We start from the raw sequence: 20,245 nt of genomic DNA, 5'->3' as shown, positions 1-20,245 counted from the left end.
GAGCCGCCTCATGAGGGGCGGGAAAGGAGCGGGGCGCCCGCTATTTCCCCGTACCGCCCTTATGCATAAAAGCTCCAGGATCTGGGCGCTTTGGCTCAACCCCAGGGAAATTAGGATCCGTCCCCAGGGGATTTAGGCTCAGTCTCGGCATTTCCAGGCGGATTCCGCCCTTTCTGGCCGGATTTATGAGGGAACGCGGAGCGCTCCGAGGAGCGGGCGGAACTGCCCTCAACAAGACGGCGGCGCAGCCTCACCCCAGAGACTGGCAGTTTGCGCTGGTTGAGCCCGGGGAGCGGTCCTGGGCGACGCTGCCGGGTGGATTTGGGCGCTTTGGTTGAATCCCAGGAGATTTAGAATCCATCCCCAGGGGATTCAGGCTCAGTCCCGGCATTTCCAGGCGGATTCCGCCGTTCCCGGCGGGATTTATGCGGGAACGCGGAGCGCTCTGAGGAGCGGGCGGAACTGCCCTCACCCAAGATGGCGGGGCGGCTTCACCCCAGATCCGGGCAGTTTGCGCTGGTTGAGCCTGGGGAGCGCTCCTGGGGGACTTTACTGGATGGATTTGGGCGATTTGGTTGAATGCCAGGGAATTTAGGCTCAGCACCAGGGGGTTTAGGCTCAGTCCCGGCACTTCAGGCGGATTCCGCCGTTCCCGGCGGGATGTATGAGGGAACGCGGAGCGCTCTGAGGAGCGGGCGGAGCTGCCCTCACACTAGATGGCGGCGTCGGCTCACGCCAGAGACGGGTGTTTTGCCCTGCTTGAGCCTAAGGAGCGCTCCTGGGAGACGCTGCTGGGTGGATTTGGGCGCTTTGGTTGAATCCCAGGGGATTTAGGATCCATCCCCAGGGGTTTTAGGCTCAGTCCCGGCACTTCAGGCGGATTCCGCCGTTCCCGGCGGGATGTATGAGGGAACGCGGAGCGCTCCGAGGAGCGGGCGGAGCTGCCCTCACCCAAGATGGCGGCGCAGCCTCACGCCAGAGACGGGCAGTTTGCGCTGGTTGAGCCCGGGGAGCGGTCGTGGGAGACGCTGCCGGGTGGATTTGGGCGCTTTGGTTGAATCCCAGGGGATTTAGGCTCAGCACCAGGGGGTTTAGGCTCAGTCCCGGCACTTCAGGCGGATTCCGCCGTTCCCGGCGGGATGTATGAGGGAACGCGGAGCGCTCTGAGGAGCGGGCGGAACTGCCCTCACCCAAGATGGCGGCGCAGCCTCACGCCAGAGACGGGCAGTTTGCGCTGGTTGAGCCTGGGGAGCGCTCCTGGGGGACTTTACTGGATGGATTTGGGCGATTTGGTTGAATGCCAGGGAATTTAGGCTCAGGCCCAGGGGATTAAGGCTCCATCCCACCATTTCCAGGCGGATTCCGCCGTTCCTGGCCGGCTGGATATAGGAGGGAACGCGGCGCGCTCTGAGGAGTGGAACTACAAAGATGGCGGCCCTGCTGCTCTCGCGAGACCTGTGGCGAGACGCACCAAACGCGGCGCGGACAAATCAGAAGCCTCGCTAGGCAGAAGTACTGGCAGAGGTTCCCCCGCGGTGGCGTCGGCGGCCGCTTCCGGCTGAATTCTGACTCTGTCAGTGCTTTTATTTTCTGCTATTGCTTTTTTTTTTTTTTTTTCTTTTTCCTAATTAATTTCCGTACTTCTGACTTGGAGTCTCTCACTGGTTTGGCTTTCAAACCAGAACAATAACTAATATGAATATTTAGTATTTTAGCTGTAATATAACGAAAACATAATTATTATAACTAGAACTATTTAGTGTTATAGCTGTAATACAACTATTATAAATATATGTAGTACTATAGCATGGAGACGACATTAGGGACACTTGGGGACATGAGGAGCTGGTGGCACTTGAGGGGCTGGTGGCACTTGAGGGGCTCTTGGTGACAAGAGGAGCTGGTGGCACTTGTGGGGCTCTTGGTGACACAAGGAGCTGTTGGCACTCGAGGACCTGGTGGCACTTGAGGGGCTGGTGGCACTTTAGGGGCTCTTGGTGACATGAGGAGCTGGTGGCACTCCAGGGGCTGGGGACAGCTGGGCAGGGGACAGCAAAGGTGGCAGGGACATGGTGGCACTTGTGCTGTCCTGAGGTGGCCCCTTTGTCCCCCTCCCTGCAGGGCTCTGCTGCCCGTCTGTCCCTCCCTTGTCCCCTCTGCCACCTCCTGTCCCCTCTGCTGTCCCCTCAGCTGCCACCCCCTGTCCCCTCTGGCACCTCACTGCCCCCTCTCCCTTCCACGTGTCCCCTCTGTCCCATCCCCTCGGCTCCGTCACAGCTCTTGGGGCTCCATGGTCACTGGGGACACCTTGGTGACACCTTGGGGATGCTCTGGTGGCGAAGGAAACCCGGGACTGGCTCCGGTCCAGGCACAGAACGGGCGGCGGGAACGGCGCCAAGAAAATGGCGAAATCGCCTCAGGAGAGGCCGGAAAGGCCCGAGCGGGATCGGGAGGGGCCGGGCAGGACCGAGTGCGATCGGGAAGCGCCGGAAAGGCCCGAGCGGGATCGGGAAGCGCCGGAAAGGCCCGAGCGGGATCGGGAAGCGCCGGAAAGACCCGAGCGGGATCGGGAAGCGCCGGAAAGGCCCGAGCGGGATCCCAAACTCCAGCCCCACTCAGGACACATCGCTATGGGGGGGATGTCACCCCCCGTTTATTTTGGAGACATTTGGGGACATACGGGGACATTTGGGGACAATGGGGACGTTGAGGCCATTTGGGAACATTTGGGACATACAGGGACATTTGGGGACATTGGGGAGGTTTGGGGACATTTGGGGATTTGAGGACATCTTGGGGACGTTTAGGCCATTGGGGATATTTAGGGACATTGGGGGAGACTTGGGGACTTTGGTGACATTGGGGACATTTAGGATATTTGGGGGATTGCGGACATTTTGGGGATTTTGGGGGCATTTGGTGACATCTGAGGACATTTGGGGAATTGGGTATATTTGGGGACATTTTGGACTTTGGTGACATTGGGGACATTTGGGGGATTGGTGACATTGGGAAGGTTTGGGGACATTTGGGGGTTTGGGGACATTTTGGACATTGGGGACATTTTGGGGACGTTTAAGACATTGCGGACATTGGGGACACAGGGATATAGAGATGAAGGGGACATTTGGGGACATTTGTTGACATTTGGGGACATTTGGTGACATCGGTGCCATGGGTGTCACCTCCCCGCCGAGGGCCACAGGCGCTGGCAGAGCCCCCCGATGACAAAGGCCACCAGGGCCATCCCCGCCATGTCCTCCACGCTGGGCCCGGTGTCACCTGCAGGGGGACAGTGGGGACAAGTCAGTGACACCCCCGGGTGGCACCGAGCCCAACCTGGTGTCACCAACCTGTCCTGGTGGCACCAACCCTGTCCTGATGTCCCCAGCCCTGTCCCTGTGTCACCAACCCTGTCCCTGATGTCCCCAACCCTGTCCCTCATGTCCCTAGCCTTGTCCCCAATGTCTCCAATTCTGTCCCACATGTCCCCAGCCCCATTCCTGATGTCCCCAACCCTGTCCCTCATGTCCCTAGCCTTGTCCCCAATGTCCCCAATTCCATCCCACATGTCCCTAACCCCACTCCAGATGTCCCCAAACCCACCCCTGATGTCCCCAACCCTGTCCTTGATGTCCCCACCTCCAATCCTGGTGTCCCAAGACCCTCCAAACCCTGCTCCTGGTGTCCCCAATGTCCCCAGCTTTGACCCTGATGTCCCCAGCTCCATCCCAGGTGTCCCCAGCTCCATCCTCAATGTCCCCAGGTGTCCCCAACCCTGTCCCTGATGTCCCCAGCTGTCCCCAGCCCTGCTCCTGATGTCCCCAATGTCCCCAAGTCCAATCCTGGTGTCCCAAGGCCCTCCAAACCCTGTCCCTGATGTCCTTAACTTTGTCCCTGATGTCCCCAGGTGTCCCCTTACCTGCCACCTGCATGGTGACCCTCAGTGGTGTGTCCCAGGTCACATGTGTCACCAGGCAGCTGGAGCTGTCCCCAGTGTCCCCAAACCCCATCCCAGGTGTGTCCCCAGTGACTCAAATCCCATCCTTGATGTCCCCAAACTCTGTCCCCAATGTCCCCAACTCCAATCCTGGTATCTCAAGATCCTCCAAACCCTGTCCCAGGTGTCCCCAATGTCCCCAAACCCTGTCCCTGATGTCCCCAGTGACCCAAACCCTGTCCCTGATGTCCCCAGGTGTCCCCAACTCCAATCCTGGTGTCCCAAGACCCTCCAAACCCTGTCCCAGGTGTCCCCAATGTCCCCAAACCCCATCCCGGATGTCCCCAATGTCCCCAGCCTTGCTCCTGATGTCCTCAAGCCCATCCTCAGTGTCCCCAGGTGTCCTCAACCCTGTTCCTGGTGTCCCCAACACTGCTCCTGTGTCCCCAACTCCATCCCAAGTGTCCCCAACGCTCTCCCAAATGTCCCCAGGTGTCCCCAGATCTCATTCCCAATGTCCCCAGGTGTCCCCAGATCCCATTCCCAATGTCCCCAGATGTCCTCAAACCCTGTCCTTGGTGTCCCCAGATGTCCCCTCGCCTGCCACCTGCACGGTGACCCTGAGTGGCACATCCTATGCCACGTGTGTGTCACCAGGCAGCTGGAGCCGTCCCTGATGTCCCCAAATCCTGTCCCCAATGACCCAAACCCCATCCCAGGTGTGTCCCCAGGTGTCCCCATCTCCAATCCTGGTGTCCCTGGTGTCCCCAAACCCTGTCCCTGATGTCCCCAACTCCATCACAAATGACCCAAACCCCATCCCCAATGTCCCCAGGTGTCCCCAGCCTTGCTCCTGATGTCCCAAAGCCCATCCCAGGTGTCCCCAAGCTCATCCTCAACGTCCCCAGGTGTCCCCAGCTCCAATCCTGGTGTCCTCAGGTGCCCCCAAACCCTGTCCCTGATGTCCCCAGGTGTGTCCCCAGGTGTCCCCTCACCTGCCATGTGCACGGTGACCCTCAGTGGCGCGTCCCAGGCCACGTGTGTCACCAGGCAGCTGGAGCTGTCCCCAGTGTCCCCAAACCCCATCCCAGGTGTGTCCCCAGGTGTCCCCAGTGTCCCAAACCCTGTCCCCAATGTCCCCAAACCCCATCCCAGGTGTGTCCCCAGGTGTCCCCAGTGTCCCAAACCCTGTCCCCAATGTCCCCAAACCCTGTCCCCTCACCTGCCATGTGCACAGTGACCCTCAGTGGTGTGTCCCAGGCCACGTGTGTCACCAGGCAGCTGGAGCTGTCCCCAAACCCCATCCCAGGTGTGTCCCCAGGTGTCCCCAATGTCCCCAAACCCTCTCCCCAATGTCCCCAAACCCCATCCCAGGTGTCCCCTCACCTGCCACCTGCACGGTGACCCTGAGTGGCATGTCCCACGCCACGTGTGTCACCAGGCAGCTGGAGCTGTCCCCTGCTGTGCCTAACCTTGTCCCTGATGTCCCCAAACCCCATCCCAGGTATGTCCCCAATGTCCCCAAACCCTTTTCCCTCACCTGCCACCTGCATGGTGACCCTGAGTGGCACATCCCATGCCACGTGTGTCACCAGGCACCTGTACCTGTCCCCAATGTCCCCAGGTGTGTCCCCTCACCTGCCACCTTCACAGTGACCCTCAGTGGCACGTCCCAGGCCACGTGTGTCACCAGGCAGCTGTAGGTGTCCCCAGTGTCCCCAGGTGTGTCCCCTCACCTGCCACGTGTACGGTGACCCTGAGTGGCACGTCCCAGGCCACGTGTGTCACCAGGCAGCTGTAGGTGTCCCCCGCTGTCCCCTTGGCCACGCTCAGCCCCGCGCTCCGGCTGAAGGTGCCGTCGGCCGCGCGCCGGTGCCCCGAGCTCCAGCTCAGCCCCGCGCCGCTGTCCCCAAGGGTGGCGCTGGCACTGTCCCCAGGGCTGCTGGCACTGTCCCCAGGGGCGGTGGTGGCGGTGGCACCCTCGGGTGTCACCGGGCGTGGCCGCGGGTCCCCCCGGGCCTGGCGCTCCCAGCGGATCCCAACGTCCAGAGGGAAAAACCCAACGGCGTCACAGCGGAGCCGGGCTGGGACACCCGGGGACAGCACGGAGGGGACCAGGGACACCTGGGGAGGGGCTGGGGACAGAGGGACGGACAGTTAGGGACACTGGGAGGGACTGGGGACAGACAGACGGACAGTTAGGGACACTGGGAGGGACTGGGAATGGACTGGGAGCTGGGCAGGGACACCTGGGGACAGCACGGAGGGGACCAGGGACACCTGGGGAGGGGCTGGGGACAGACGGACAGACAGTTAGGGACACTGGGAGGGACTGGGGACAGACGGACAGACAGTTACAGACACTGGGAGGGACTGGGGACAGACAGTTAGGGACAGTGGGAAGGGCTGGGGACAGACAGACAGACAGTTAGGGACACTGGGAGGGACTGGGAATGGACTGGGAGGGACTGGGAGGGACTGGGAGCTGGGCTGGGACACCTGGGGACAGCACAGAGGGGACCAGGGACACCTGGGGAGGGGCTGGGGACACGGGGACACCCAGTTAGGGACACTGGGAGGGACTGGGAGAGACTGGGATGGACTGGGAATGGACGGGGAATGGACTGGGAGGGACTGAGAGGGACTGGGAGGGACTGGGAGGGGCTGGGACACCTGGGCACAACAGGGAGGGGACAAGGGACATCCAGTCAGGGACACTGGGAGAGACTGGGAATGGACTGGGAGGGGATTGGGAGGGACTGGGGACATGGGGACACTCAGTTAGGGACACTGGGAGGGACTGGGATGGACAAGGAGAGAACTGGGAGGGACTGGGAGCTGGGCTGGGACACCTGGGGACAGCAAGGAGAGGACCAGGGACACCCAGTTAGGGACACTGGGAGGGACTGGGAGGGAATTGGGAGGGACTGGGAAGGGCTGGGGACATGGGGACACCCAGTTAGGGACACTGGGAGGGACTGGGATGGACTGGGAGGGAATTGGGAGGGACTGGGAGGGGCTGGGAATGAACTGGGAGGGACTGGGAGCACTGGGAGCTGGCCCTACTTGAAGCTCAAGGCCCAGTTCAACCAGCAGCTCGAGGTACTGGGAGCACTGGGATATCCTGGGAGGAACTGGGAGGGACTGGGCACAGAGAGGGGCACGGGGACATACAGGGAGCCCCGCCCAAGCCCCGCCCACCCCTGCCGGCACTGACCAATCACGTTCATGCGCAGCACCTGCTGCAGCTGCCCGAGGGGCGTGGCCACAGAGCAGACGAAGGAGCCGTCATCGGACACGGAGAGCGGCGGCAGCTGCAGAGAGACCTGAACAGCGCCCCCTGGCGGCTGGGAGGAACAGAGAGGGACTGGGATGGACTGGGGGGACTGGGAATAATTGGGAGGGGACTGGGAATGACTGGGATAAACAGGCATGGACTGGGAGGAACTGGGAACCAGGGGTTCCATACCCACAGCGCCACAGCACCCCCTAGCAGCCAGGAGGACTGAGCCTATCCAGTTGTACTGACGCCCCCTAGAGGCCAAGAGGACCAACGGCGCCTCCCGGTGTCCCCACATGGAACCACAGCCAGGTTCTGTGGGCTGGGAGGGGCTGGGAGGGGATTGGGAATAGACTGGAATGGACTGGGAGGGACTGGGAACCGACTGCTCTGTACCCACAGTGCCCCCTAGAGGCCTGGAGGACCCAACCCCCCTCCTTCAGTGGCGCCTCCCAGTGTCCCCACACGGAACTGCAGCCGGGTTCCAGGGACTGGGAGTCACTGGGAGCCACTGGGAGGGCCTGGGAACCGGATGTTCCATACCCACAGCGCCCCCTAGTGGCTGGGAGGACCGAGCCTATCCAGTTGTACTGACGCCCCCTAGCGGCCAGGAGGACCAACAGCGCCTCCCGGTGTCCCCACATGGAACCGCAGCCGGGTTCTGGCAACTGGGAGGGACTGGGCATGGACTGGGAGGGACTGGGAACCGACTGCTCTGTACCCACAGTGCTCCCTAGTGGCCGGGAGGACCGAGCCTGTCCACCCTTACTGGCTCCCCCTAGCGGCTGGGAGGACCAACAGCACCTCCCGGTGTCCTCACATGGAACCGCAGCCGGGTTCTGGGGACTGGAATGGACTGGGAGGAACTGGAAGCGACTGGGATGGACTGGGAGGGAACTGGGAATGGACTGTGATAGACTGGGAATGAACTGGGAGGAACTGGGAACCAGGGGGTCCATACCCACAGCGCCACAGCGCCCCCTAGTGGCTGGGAGGACCGAGCCTATGCAGTTGTACTGACGCCCCCTAGAGGCCAAGAGGACCAACGGTGCCTCCCGGTGTCCCCACATGGAACCACAGCCAGGTTCTGTGGACTGGGAGGGACTGGGAGGGGATTGGGAATAGACTGGAATGGACTGGGAGGGACTGGGAACCGACTGCTCTGTACCCACAGTGCCCCCTAGAGGCCTGGAGGACCCAACCTCCTCCCTCAGCTGCGCCTCCCAGTGTCCCCACGTGGAACTGCAGCAGGGTTCTGGGGACTGGAATGGACTGGGAGGAACTGGAAGCGGCTGGGATGGACTGGGAGGGAACTGGGAATGGACTGCGATAGACAGGGAGTGACTGGGAATAGACTGGGAATGAACTGGGAGGAACTGGGAACCAGCTGTTCCATACCCACAGCGCCCCCTAGCGGCCGGGAGGACTGAGCACATCCACTTGTACTGGCGCCCCCTGGTGGCTGGGAGGACCAAAGCTGTCCATTTGTATTGACGCTCCCTAGCGGCCAGGAGGACCAACAGCACCTCCCACTGTCCCCACTTGGAACCGCCGCCCCTCCCCTGTGTCCCCTCCCCTGTGTCCCCGCTGTCCCCGGGGGTGTCCCGGCGGTGTCCCCGTGCCCCCCCAGCAGCAGCAGCACCCCCGGCGCCGCCTCGGTGACGCGGTTGGCAGCCAGGGATTCGGAATGGACTGGGAGGGACTGGGAATGGACTGGGAGGGGATTGGGAATGGACTGGAATGGACTGGGAGGAACTGGGAACCGGCTGTTCCACACCCACAGCGCCCCCTAGCAGCTGGGAGAACCAACGGCACCTCCCGGTGTCCCCACACAGAACCGCCGCCCCTCCCCTGTGTCCCCTCACCTGTGTCCCCTCCCCTGTGTCCCCTCACCTGTGTCCCCGCTGTCCCTGGGGCTGTCCCGGCGGTGTCCCCGTGCCCCCCCAGCAGCAGCAGCACCCCCGGCGCCGCCTCGGTGACGCGGTTGGCGGCCGAGTCGAAGGCCAGCAGGCGCCGGGTGGCGCCGTCGCGGTGCCGCAGCCACTCCAGGGTGAAGGGGACGCCCGGGGTGGGGGGGGTGAAGGAGCAGTGCAGGGTCTGGGGGGTCCCCAGGAGCCCCCGCAGGGTCGGGGTCAGCGTGGAGATGGCCAGGGAGGCTGCGGGGACAGGGACACGCGGGTGACACTGGTGACAGTGGCACACCGGTGACAGTGACATACACAGGTGACAGTGGCACACCGGTGACAGTGACACATAGGTGATAATGACACACACAGGTGACAATGACACACCAATGATAATGACACAGGTGACAATAACACAGGTGATAATGACACACAGGTGACAATGGCACACAGGTGACAATGACACATACAGGTGACAGTGACACACAAGTGACAATGGCACACAGGTGACAGTGACACACACTGGTGACAATGACACACACCAGTGACAATGACACATAGGTGACGACACACAGGTGACAATGACACACCGGTGACACACACAGGTGGCACAGGTGGACAGTGACACACAGGTGACAATGAGGCACAGGTGACATACAGGTGACAATAACACATGTGTGACAATGACACACAAGTGGCAGTGACACAGGTGACACACAGGTGACACACAGGTGACAATGACAATGACACACACCAGTGGCAATGACACACACAGGCTACAGTGACACAGGTGACACACAGGTGACAATGACACAGGTGACAATGACAAAATGACAAACAGGTGACACACAGGTGACACACAGGTGACACACAGGTGACAATGACAATGACACACCAGTGACAATGACACACACCAGTGGCAATGAGACACACAGGCTACAGTGACACAGGTGACACACAGGTGACAATGACACACTGGTGACAATGGCACACACTAGTGACAATGACAGAGGTGGCAATGACGCACAGGTGACAGTGATACCGGTGACAATAGCACACAGGTGACAATGAAACACCGGTGACAGTGACACACACCAGTGACAGTGACACAGGTGACAAAAACACACAGGGGACAATGACACACAGGTGACAATGACACAATGATGCACACAGGTGCCACAGGTGACAGAGGTGACAATGACACAGGCGACACACAGGCGACACACACGTGACAATGACAATGACACACCAGAGACAATGACACACACAGCTGACAATGACACAGCTGACAATGACACAGGTGACAACGACAAAACGACACACAGGTGACACACAGGTGACAATGCCCCACGTGTCCCCCCTCTCACCGTTGACCCTGGCCGTGTCCCCCCCCGCTGTCACCTGGTGCAGCAGCACCGTCCCCTCCCTGTGCGGTGTCCCCAGGTGACAATGACACACACAGGTGACAATGACATACAGGTAACACACAGGTGACAATGACACACATGACAATGACATGCAGGTGACAATGACACAGGTGACAATGACAAAATGACACACAGGTGACACACACAGGTGACAATGACACAGGTGACACACAGGTGACAATGCCCCAGGTGTCCCCCCCCTCTCACCGTTGACCCTGGCCGTGTCCCCCACCGCTGTCACCTCGTGCAGCAGCACCGTCCCCTCCCTGTGCGGTGTCCCCAGGTGACAATGACGCACAGGTGACAATGGCACACAGGTGACAATGACACAGGTGACAATGACAGACACCGGTGATAATGACACACACAGGTGACAATGACATACAGGTGACAATGACACAGGCGACACACAGATGACACACAGGTGACAATGCCCTGGTGTCCCCCTCTCACCGTTGACCCTGGCCGTGTCCCCCTGCGCCGCTGTCACCTGGTGCAGCAGCACCGTCCCCTCCCTGTGCGGTGTCCCCAGGTGACAATGACACACACAGGTGACAATGACACACACATGACAATGACACACACGTGACACACACAGGTGACAATGACACAGGGGTGACAATGACACAATGACACACAGGTGACAATGGCACACAGGTGACAATGACACAGGTGACAATGTCACACACATGACAATGACACACAGGTGAACACAACACAGGTGACAGTAACACACAGGTAACAATGACACAGGTGACAGTGACACACACAGGTGACAATGACAATGACACAGGTGACACACAGGTGACACACAGGTGACAAAGTCCCACATGTCCCCCTCTCACCGTTGACCCTGGCCGTGTCCCCCTGCGCCGCTGTCACCTGGTGCAGCAGCACCGTCCCCTCCCTGCGCGGTGTCCCCAGGGCCAGCAGCCACCAGCGCGTCCCCAGCCCGGGGTGGCAGCGCGGGGACGGCCCCGGGGGCGGCGGCAGCAGCGGCTCCGTGGGGCTCAGCTCGCACCGGGGGGGCGCCCGCGAGGGACCCCAAAAATCCGGCAGGACCCCCAGGGGGTCTGGGGGGGGGATGGAGGGGGTGAGATACAGGAAATTCCCAAAAATAACCCAAAAACCACACAAAAATACCCCAAAATCGCCCCAAAAATCCCCCAAAATTGCCCCAAACACCCCCCAAAAATACCCAAAAATCCCCCCCCAAAATCCCCCAAAACTGTCCCCAAATCCCCCCAGAAATCCGTCAGCACCCCCAGAGCGTCTGGGGGGGAATGGAGGGGGTGAGATACAGGAAATTTCCAAAAAAACCCCAAAACTGCCCCAAACACCCCCCAGAAATCCTGCAGGACCCCCAGAGCATCTGGTGGGGGGGAAGGGGAGGGGGTGAGATACAGGGACTCCCCAAAAAATAACCCAAAACCGCCCCAAAAATATCCCAAAAACCACCCAAAAATCCTGCAGGACTCCCAGAGCGTCTGGGGTGGAATGGACGGGGTGAGATACAGGAACTCCCCCCAAAAAAACCCAAAAATAACCCAAAATCCCCCCCAAAAATCCCTCCCAAAAATACCCCCCAAACACCCCCCAAAATACCCCAAAATCCCCCCAAAAAATATCCCAAAAATCCCCCAAAACTGCCCCAAACACCCTCCAGAAATCCTGCAGCACCCCCAGAGTGTCTGGGGGGAATGGAGGGGGTGAGATACAGGAAATTCCCAAAAATACCCCAAAAATACCCCAAAACTGCCCCAAACACCCCCCAGAAATCCTGCAGCACCCCCAGAGCGTCTGGGGGGGAATGGAGGGGGTGAGATACAGGAAATTCCCCAAAAAAACCCCAAAAATACCCCAAAACTGCCCTAAATACCCCCCAGAAACCTGGCAGGACCCCCAGGGCGTCTGGGGGGGGGAATGGAGGGGGTGAGATACAGGAAATTCCCAAAAAATACCCCAAAACCGCCCCAAAAATACCCCAAAACTGCCCCAAACACCCCCCAGAAACCCTGCAGGACCCTCAGAGCGTCTGGGGGGGGAAAGGAAGGGGGTGAGATACAGGAAATTCCCAAAAATACACCAAAAATACCCCAAAACTGCTCCAAAAAATCCCCCAAAACAGCCCCAAACACCCTCAAAATCCCGCCCAGGACCCCCCAAAAACCCACCAAAACTGCCCCCAAAACTGCCCCAAACACCCCCCAAAAATCTCCTCAAAAATCCCCTAAAACTGCCCCAAACACCCCCCAAAAATACCCCAAAATCCCCCCCAAAAATCCCCCAAAATTGCCCCAAATACCCCCCAGAAACCCTGCAGCACCCCCAGAGTGTCTGGTGGGGGGGAAAGGGAGGGGGTGAGATACAGGGACTCCCCAAAAATACCCCAAAACCGCCCCAAAAATACCCCGCAAAAATACCCCAAAACTGCCCCAAAAAATCCCCCAAACACCCCCCAGGAAATCCCCCAAAAATACCCCAAAACCGCCCCAAAAATCCCCCAAAACTTCCTCAAACATTCTCAAAATTTCCCTCCAAAACAGACCCAAACACCCCTCAGAAACCCGGCAGGACCCCCAGGGCGTCTGGGGGGGATGGATGGGGTGAGATACAGGAAATTCCCAAAAATACCCCAAAACCGCCCCAAATATCCCCCAGAAACCCTGCAGGACCCCCAGGGCGTCTGGGGGTGGGAAAGGGGAGAAACGGAGAGGGGGTGAGATACAGGGACTCCCCAAAAATACCCCCAAACCTGCCCCAAAATCCCCCAAAACTGCCCCAAAATCCCCCAAAACTGCCCCAAAAAATCGCCAAAAACTGTCACAAACACCCCCAAAATACCCCCCAGGACCTCCCTCAAAACAGCTCCAAAAAATTCACCAAAACAGACCCAAAAAATCCCCCCAAACACCCTCCAAATCCCCTGAAAATTCCTCCCCAGGACCACCCAAAACTGCCCCAAACACCCCCCAAAAATACCCCAAAATCCCCCCAAAAATATCCCAAAAATCCCCCAAAACTGCCCCAAATACCCCCCAGAAATCCTGCAGGACCCCCAGGGCGTCTGGGGGGAGTGGAATGGAGGGGGTGAGATACAGGAACTCCCCCAAAAATACCCCAAAACTGCCCCAAAAATACCCCAAATACCCCCAGAAATCCGGCAGGACCCCCAGGGCGTCTGGGGGGGGATGGAGGGGGTGAGATACAGGAAATTCCCAAAAACACCCCAAAACCGCCCCAAAAAACCCCCCAAAACAGCCCCCAAAACTTCCTCAAACATTCTCAAAATTCCCCTTCAAAACAGCCCCAAACACCCCCAAAACCCCACCCAGGACCCCCCCAAATATCCCCAAAAAATCCCTCAAACAGCTCCAAAAAATCCCCCAAAAGTGCCCGAAACACCCCCAAATCCCCTCCAGGACCCCCCCAAAAGTGCCCCAAAAATCCCCCCCAAAAATCCCCAAAAACAGCCCCAAACACCCTCAAAATCCCGCCCAGGACCCCCCAAAAAAACTCCCTAAAACTGCCTCAAACACCCCCCAGGAAATCCCCCAAAAATACCCCAAAACTGCCCCCAACACCCCCCCAAAATACCCCAAAAATCCCTCAAACACTCCCCAAAACTGCCCCAAAAATCCCCCAAAACAGCCCCCAAAACCTTCCTCAAACATTCTCAAAATTCTCCCCCAAAACAGCCCCAAAATCCCGTCCAGGACCCCCCAGAAAGTGCCCCAAAAATCCCCCCAAAATTACCTAAAAATTGCCCCCAGAACCCCCCAAAATTACCCCCAAAAATCCCCCCAAATCCCCCCAAAATCGCCCTAAAAACCTCCAAAAATCACCCCCAAAAATCACTCCCAACCCCCCAAAAATTACCCCAAAGCCCCCCCAGGACCCCCCAAAAATCGACCCCCAAACCCCCCAAAAAACTCCCCAAAATTCCCCTCAAAACCCCCCACCCAGAACCCCCAAACCCCCCCCCGAATTGGGGCGGGGGTCTCTCACCGATGACGTCGAAGGTGTTCTGGGGGTCCCGGGGGGGTCTCGGGGTGCGGGGAGGCCCCGGGACCCCCCAAAACTCCCCCAAATCTCCCCTGAATTCCCCTCAAACCCCCAAAAATCGCCCCCAAAACTCCCCCAGAAATCGCCCCAAAACCCCCCCAATTGGGGCGGGGGTCTCTCACCGATGACATCGAAGGTGTTCTGGGGGTCCGGGGGGGTCTCGGGGTGCGGGGGTGCCCCGGGACCCCCCAAAATTGCCCCCAAAACCTTCACATATGCCCTCAAATCCCCCCCAGAAACCCTCCTAAATCGCCCCAAAATCCCCCCGAATTGGGTCGGGGGTCTCTCACCGATGACGTCGAAGGTGTTCTGGGGGTCCGGGGGGGTCTCGGGGTGCGGGGGGGCCCCGGGACCCCCCAAAATTGCCCCCAAAACCCCCCAAAAATGCCCCCAAATCCCTGCCAAGACCCCCCAAAATTGCCCCCAAAACCCCCCAAAAAACTCCCCAAAATTCCTCTCAACCCCCCCCCCCCCGAACCCCCTAAACTCCCCCAAATCCCCCCAATTGGGTCGGGGGTCTCTCACTGATGACGTCGAAGGTGTTTTGGGGGTCCCGGTGGGTCTCGGGGTGCGGGGAGGCCCCGGGACTCCCCAAAATTGCCCCCAAACCCCCCCCAAAAACTCCCCAAAATTCCCCTCAAACCTCCCAAAAATCGTCCCCAAAACTCCCCTAAACCCCCCAGAATCCCCCCAAATTGGGTCGGGGGTCTCTCACCGATGACGTCGAAGGTGTTCTGGGGGTCCGGGGGGGTCTCGGGGTGCGGGGGGTCCCGGGACCCCCCAAAACTCCCCAAAATCTCCCCAAAATTCCCCTCAACCCCCCAAAAATCCCCCCCAAAACTCCCCTAAACCCCCCAGAATGCCCCCGAATTGGGTCGGGGGTCTCTCACCGATGACGTCGAAGGTGTTTTGGGGGTCCCGGTGGGTCTCGGGGTGCGGGGAGGACCCGGCACCCCCAAAATTGCCCACAAAACCCCCCAAAAAACTCCCCAAAATTCCCCTCAAAACCCCCCAAAATCGCCCCCAACTCCCCCAGAAATCCCCAGAAATCACCCCAAAATCCCCCCGAATTGGGTCGGGGGTCTCTCACTGATACGTCGAAGGTGTTCTGGGGGTCCCGGGGGGTCTCGGGGTGCGGGGAGGCACCGGAACCCCCAAAATTGCCCCAAAAATGCCCCCAAATCCCTCCCAAGACCCCCCAAAAATCGCCCCCAAAACTCCCCCAGAAATCGCCCCCAAAACACCCCAAAATCGCCCCGAATTGGGTCGGGGGTCTCTCACCGATGACGTCAAAGGTGTTCTGGGGGTCCGGGGGGGTCTCGGGTTGCGGGGAGGACCCGGGACCCCCCAAAACCCCCCAAAATCTCCCCAGAATTCCCCTCAACCCCCCAAAAATCGCCCCCAAAACTCCCCCAGAAATCGCCCCAAAACCCCCCAAAATTGGGTCGGGGGTCTCTCACCGATGACGTCGAAGGTGTTCTGGGGGTCCGGGGGGGTTTCGGGGGGCGGGGGCGCCCCGGGGTCTCCCAGGAAGCGGAGCAGGGCCCCGCGGGGGGCGGGGGCGCCGCGCCGGTCCAGCAGGGGGCAGCGCAGGGCGGGGGGGGGCTCCCCAAAAACCGCGACCCCTCCCCAAATCTGGAACAGACCTGGGGGGAGAGGGGGGGAGAGAAAACAGGGGGTTTGGGGGGGTCCTGAGGGGATTTTGGGGGGTCCTGGAGGAATTTTGGGGGGTCCTGAGGGGATTTTGGGGGGATTTGGGGGATTTGGGGGGGTTCTGAGGGGATTTTGGGGGATCCTGGAGGAATTTTAGGGGGGGAATTTGGGGAGATTTAGGGGGAATTTGGGGGGTCCTGGAGGAATTTTGGGGGGTCTTGGAGGGGTTTGGGGGAGATTTGGGGAGATTTAGGGGGAATTTGGGGGGTCCTGGAGGAATTTTGGGGGGTCTTGGAGGGGTTTGGGGGAGATTTGGGGAGATTTAGGGGGAATTTGGGGGGTCCTGGAGGGATTTGGGGGGGTCCTGGAGAGGTTTGGGGGAGATTTGGGGAGATTTAGGGGGAATTTGGGGGGTCCTGGAGGGATTTGGGGGGGGTCCTGGAGAGGTTTGGGAGAGATTTGGGGAGATTTTGGGGGTCCCGGGGGGATTTTGGGGTAAAGTTTGGGGAGTCCTGGGGATTTGAGATTTTAGGGGGATTGTGGGGGGTCCTGGGAAGGTTTTGGGGGAATTTGGGGGGTCCTGGGGGGTTTAGGGACATTTTAAGGGGGGTCCTGGAGAGGTTTTGGGGGAATTTGGGGGATTTAGGGTGATTTTGGGGGGCCCTGGGGGGTTTAGGGACATTTTAATGGGGGGGATTTGGGGGGTCCTGGGGGTTTTGGGGATATTTTGGGGGGATCTGGGGGGGGGTTGGGGGGATTTGGGGGGGTTTGGGTGGTCCTGGGGAGGTTTTGGGGAGATTTTGGGGGGATCTGGGGGGATTTTGGGAGATTCGGGGTGATGTGAGGGGGATTTGGGGAGATTTTGGGGTATTTGGGGGGTCCTGAGGGGACTTGGGGGGGTCCTGAGGGGGTTTTGGGGTGATTTTGGGGGATTTGGGGTTATTTGGGGTGATTTTGGGGGATCCTGGGGGGTTTAGGGACATTTTAATGGGGGGATTTGGGGGGTCCTGGGGGTTTTGGGGAGATTTTGGGGGGATCTGGGGGGTGTTTGGGGGGATTTGGGGGGGGTTGGGTGGTCCTGGGGAGGTTTTGGGGGGATTTGGAGGGATTTTGGAAGGTCCTGGGGAGGTTTTGGGGAGATTTTGGGGGGTCCTGAGGAGATTTTGGGAGATTTGGGGTGATGTGGGTGGGATTTGGGGGGGTTTGGGGAGATTTTGGGGTATTTGGGGGGTCCTGACGGGACTTGGGGCGGTCCTGGGGGGGGGCTTTGGGGGATTTTAGGGGGTCCTGGGGGGGATTTTGGGGTGATTTTGGGGGATTTGGGGTTATTTGGTGTGATTTTGGGGGGCCCCTGGGGGGTTTAGGGACATTTTAATGGGGGGATTTGGGAGGTTTTGGGGGATATTTGGGGGTCCTGGGGGGGATTTGGGGGGTCCTTGGACAGGATTTGGCGATTTGGGGGAGTCTTGGAAAGATTTGGGGGTGCCGGGGGAGAATTTGGGGCGGTTTTAGGGGGGGAAACCAAAATTTTGGGTGGGAATTTGGGGTCATGTCCCGATTTTTGGAGTTTCTGCGTTGTGGGGAGTCCCGATTTTGGGGGTTTCCCGGATTTTTGGGGCGTTCCGATTTTTGGGGTTTCCGGGATGTTTTTGGGGGGATTTCCCAGGATTTTGGGGGTCGGGGAGGGTTCCGGGGTTGGGATCCGCTGGAATTTGGGGTTTGGGGGAAATTTTGGGGTCCCAATTTTGGGGTTTTTGGGCCGCTCCTCACCCGCCAGCAGCAGCCGCGCTCCCGCCATCGCTTTCGCTTTCGCTTCAGGCCACGCCCACTGCCCCAAAAACCCGCCCAAAAAACCCAAAATCCCCCAAAACAGCCCCAAAATTCCCCGCAGGGGCTCCGGCCGCGCTCCGAACCCCAAAATTCCCCTCAGGAACCCCAAAATTTTGGGGACAAACCCTCAAGAATCGCCCCAAATTCCCCCCTCAGGGGCGCTGACCACGCCCACGGGGTTCTGGCCACGCCCACTGCCCCAAATCGACCCAAAATGAGCCAAAACCGCCCCAAAATTCCCCTCAGGGGCTTCGGCCACGCCCCAAACCCCAAAATTCCCCTCAGGCACCCCAAAATCTTGGGGTCAAACCCTCAAAGAAACCCCAAATTTCCCCCTCAGTTGCGCTGGCCACGCCCACGAAACTCTGGCCACGCCCCCACTCCAAATCGACCCAAAATGCCCCAAAACCACCCCAAAATTCCCCTCAGGGGCTTCGGCCGCGCTCCGAACCCCAAAATTCCCCTCAGACACCCCAAAAATTCGGGGTCAAAACCTCAAAGAAACCCCAAATTTCCCCCTCAGGGGCGCTGACCACGCCCACGGGATTCTGGTTACGCCCCCACCCAAAATCGACCCAAATTGCCCCAAAATCGCCCCAAAATTCCCCCAAAATTCCCCTCAGGGGCTTCGGCCGCGCTCCGAACCCCAAAATTCCCCTCAGACACCCCAAAATTTCGGGGTCAAACCCTCAAAAATCCCCCAAAATTTCCCCTCAGGGGCGCTGAACGCGCCCACGAAACTCTGGCCACGCCCCCACTCCAAATCGACTCAAAATCCCCCAAAATCGCCCCAAAATTCCCCTCAGGAGCTCCGGCCGCGCTCCGAACCCCAAAATTCCCCTCAGACACCCCAAAATTTCGGGGTCAAACCCTCAAAAATCGCCCCAAATTCCCCCCTCAGGGGCGCTGACCACGCCCACGAAACTCTGGCCACGCCCCCACTCCAAATCGACCTAAAATGCCCCAAAACCGCCCCAAAATTCCCCTCAGGGGCTTCGGCCGCGCTCCGAACCCTAAAATTCCCCTCGGGCACCCCAAAAATAGGGGTTCAAACCCTCAAAAATCGCCCAATTCCCCCCTCAGGGGCGCTGAACACGCCCACACAGCTCTGGCCACGCCCCCACTCCAAATCTACCCAAATTGCCCCAAAATCGCCCCAAAATTCCCCTCAGGGGCTTCGACCGCGCCCCAAACCCCAAAATTCCCCTCAGACACCCCAAAATTTTGGGGTCAAACCCTCAAATTTCCCCCCAAATTTCCCCCCAAATTCCCCCCTCAGGGGCGCTGGCCACGCCCACAGAGCTCTGGCCACGCCCCCACTCCAAATCGACCCAAAATGAGGCAAAACCGCCCCAAAATTCCCCTCACGCGCACCGGCAGCGCCCGGAACCCCAAAATTCCTCTCAGACACCCCAAAATTTTGGGGTCAAACCCTCAGGAATCGCCCCAAATTCCCCCCTCAGGGGCGCTGCACACGCCCACAGAGCTCTGGCCACGCCCCCACTCCAAATCGACCCAAATAGCCCCAAAATTCCCCTCAAGGACTCCGGCCGCGCCCCAAACCCCAAAATTCCCCTCAGACACCCCAAAATTTTGGGGTCAAACCCTCAAGAATCCCCCCAAATTTCCCCCTCAGGGGCGCTGGCCACGCCCACAGAGCTCTGGCCACGCCCCCACTCCAAATCGACGCAAATTGCCCCATAACCGCCTCAAAATTCCACTCAGGGGCTTCGGCCGCCCTCCGAACTCCAAAATTCCCCTCAGAGGCCCCAAAATTTTGGGGTCAAACCCTCAAATTTCCCCTCTCAGGGGCGCTGGCCACGCCCCCACACCAAATCGACCCAAAATCGCCTCAAATCACCCCAAAATTCCCTTGAGGCGCTCTGGCCTCAATCTCAGACCCCAAAATTCCCCTCAGCCGCCTCGGCCACGCCCCCACCCCAAATTTCCATGTAGGGGGTTTGGCCACGCCCCATTTTCCATTTAAGGCAATTGGCTCCGCCCCCAAGCCTGTGGCCACGCCCCTTGCGTTTAAAATTCCCAAATTTTGGGGGATTTGGACCCAAATCCTGCGGGATTTTTGTGGTCTGGGGGTGTCGGGGGGGTCCCCAAATTTTTTTTGGGGGTCCTCAAATTTTTGGGGTGC

General features: G+C 59.5%; 1 protein-coding gene across 2 annotated transcripts; it reads right to left on the bottom strand.

The window, feature by feature from the left end:
• Window positions 1–2,623: 2,623 nt before the first annotated feature.
• Window positions 2,624–18,172, bottom strand: TAPBP (TAP binding protein). 2 transcript variants are annotated; one of them, XM_074530075.1, is made up of 8 exons: window positions 18,040–18,172; window positions 16,077–16,262; window positions 11,397–11,624; window positions 9,114–9,376; window positions 7,158–7,287; window positions 5,677–6,075; window positions 3,146–3,282; window positions 2,957–2,970 (listed from the first exon to the last, which is right to left on the bottom strand). In XM_074530075.1, the coding sequence occupies exons 1-7, from the start codon at window positions 18,065–18,067 to the stop codon at window positions 3,182–3,184; spliced, it is 1,335 nt and encodes a 444-aa protein (XP_074386176.1). In that variant the 5' UTR covers window positions 18,068–18,172; the 3' UTR covers window positions 2,957–2,970; window positions 3,146–3,181. The 2 variants fall into 2 exon arrangements, with proteins under 2 accessions (XP_074386175.1, XP_074386176.1); XM_074530074.1 differs by having other exon boundaries at window positions 2,624–3,282.
• Between the last annotated feature and the right edge of the window lie 2,073 nt (window positions 18,173–20,245).

The sequence above is a fragment of the Zonotrichia albicollis genome, chromosome 31, assembly GCF_047830755.1.
Source record: "Zonotrichia albicollis isolate bZonAlb1 chromosome 31, bZonAlb1.hap1, whole genome shotgun sequence".
In the NCBI taxonomy this organism is placed as follows: domain Eukaryota; kingdom Metazoa; phylum Chordata; class Aves; order Passeriformes; family Passerellidae; genus Zonotrichia; species Zonotrichia albicollis.
Note: the sequence above shows the minus strand (reverse complement) of the source record. Positions and strands in the feature narration are given on the sequence as shown.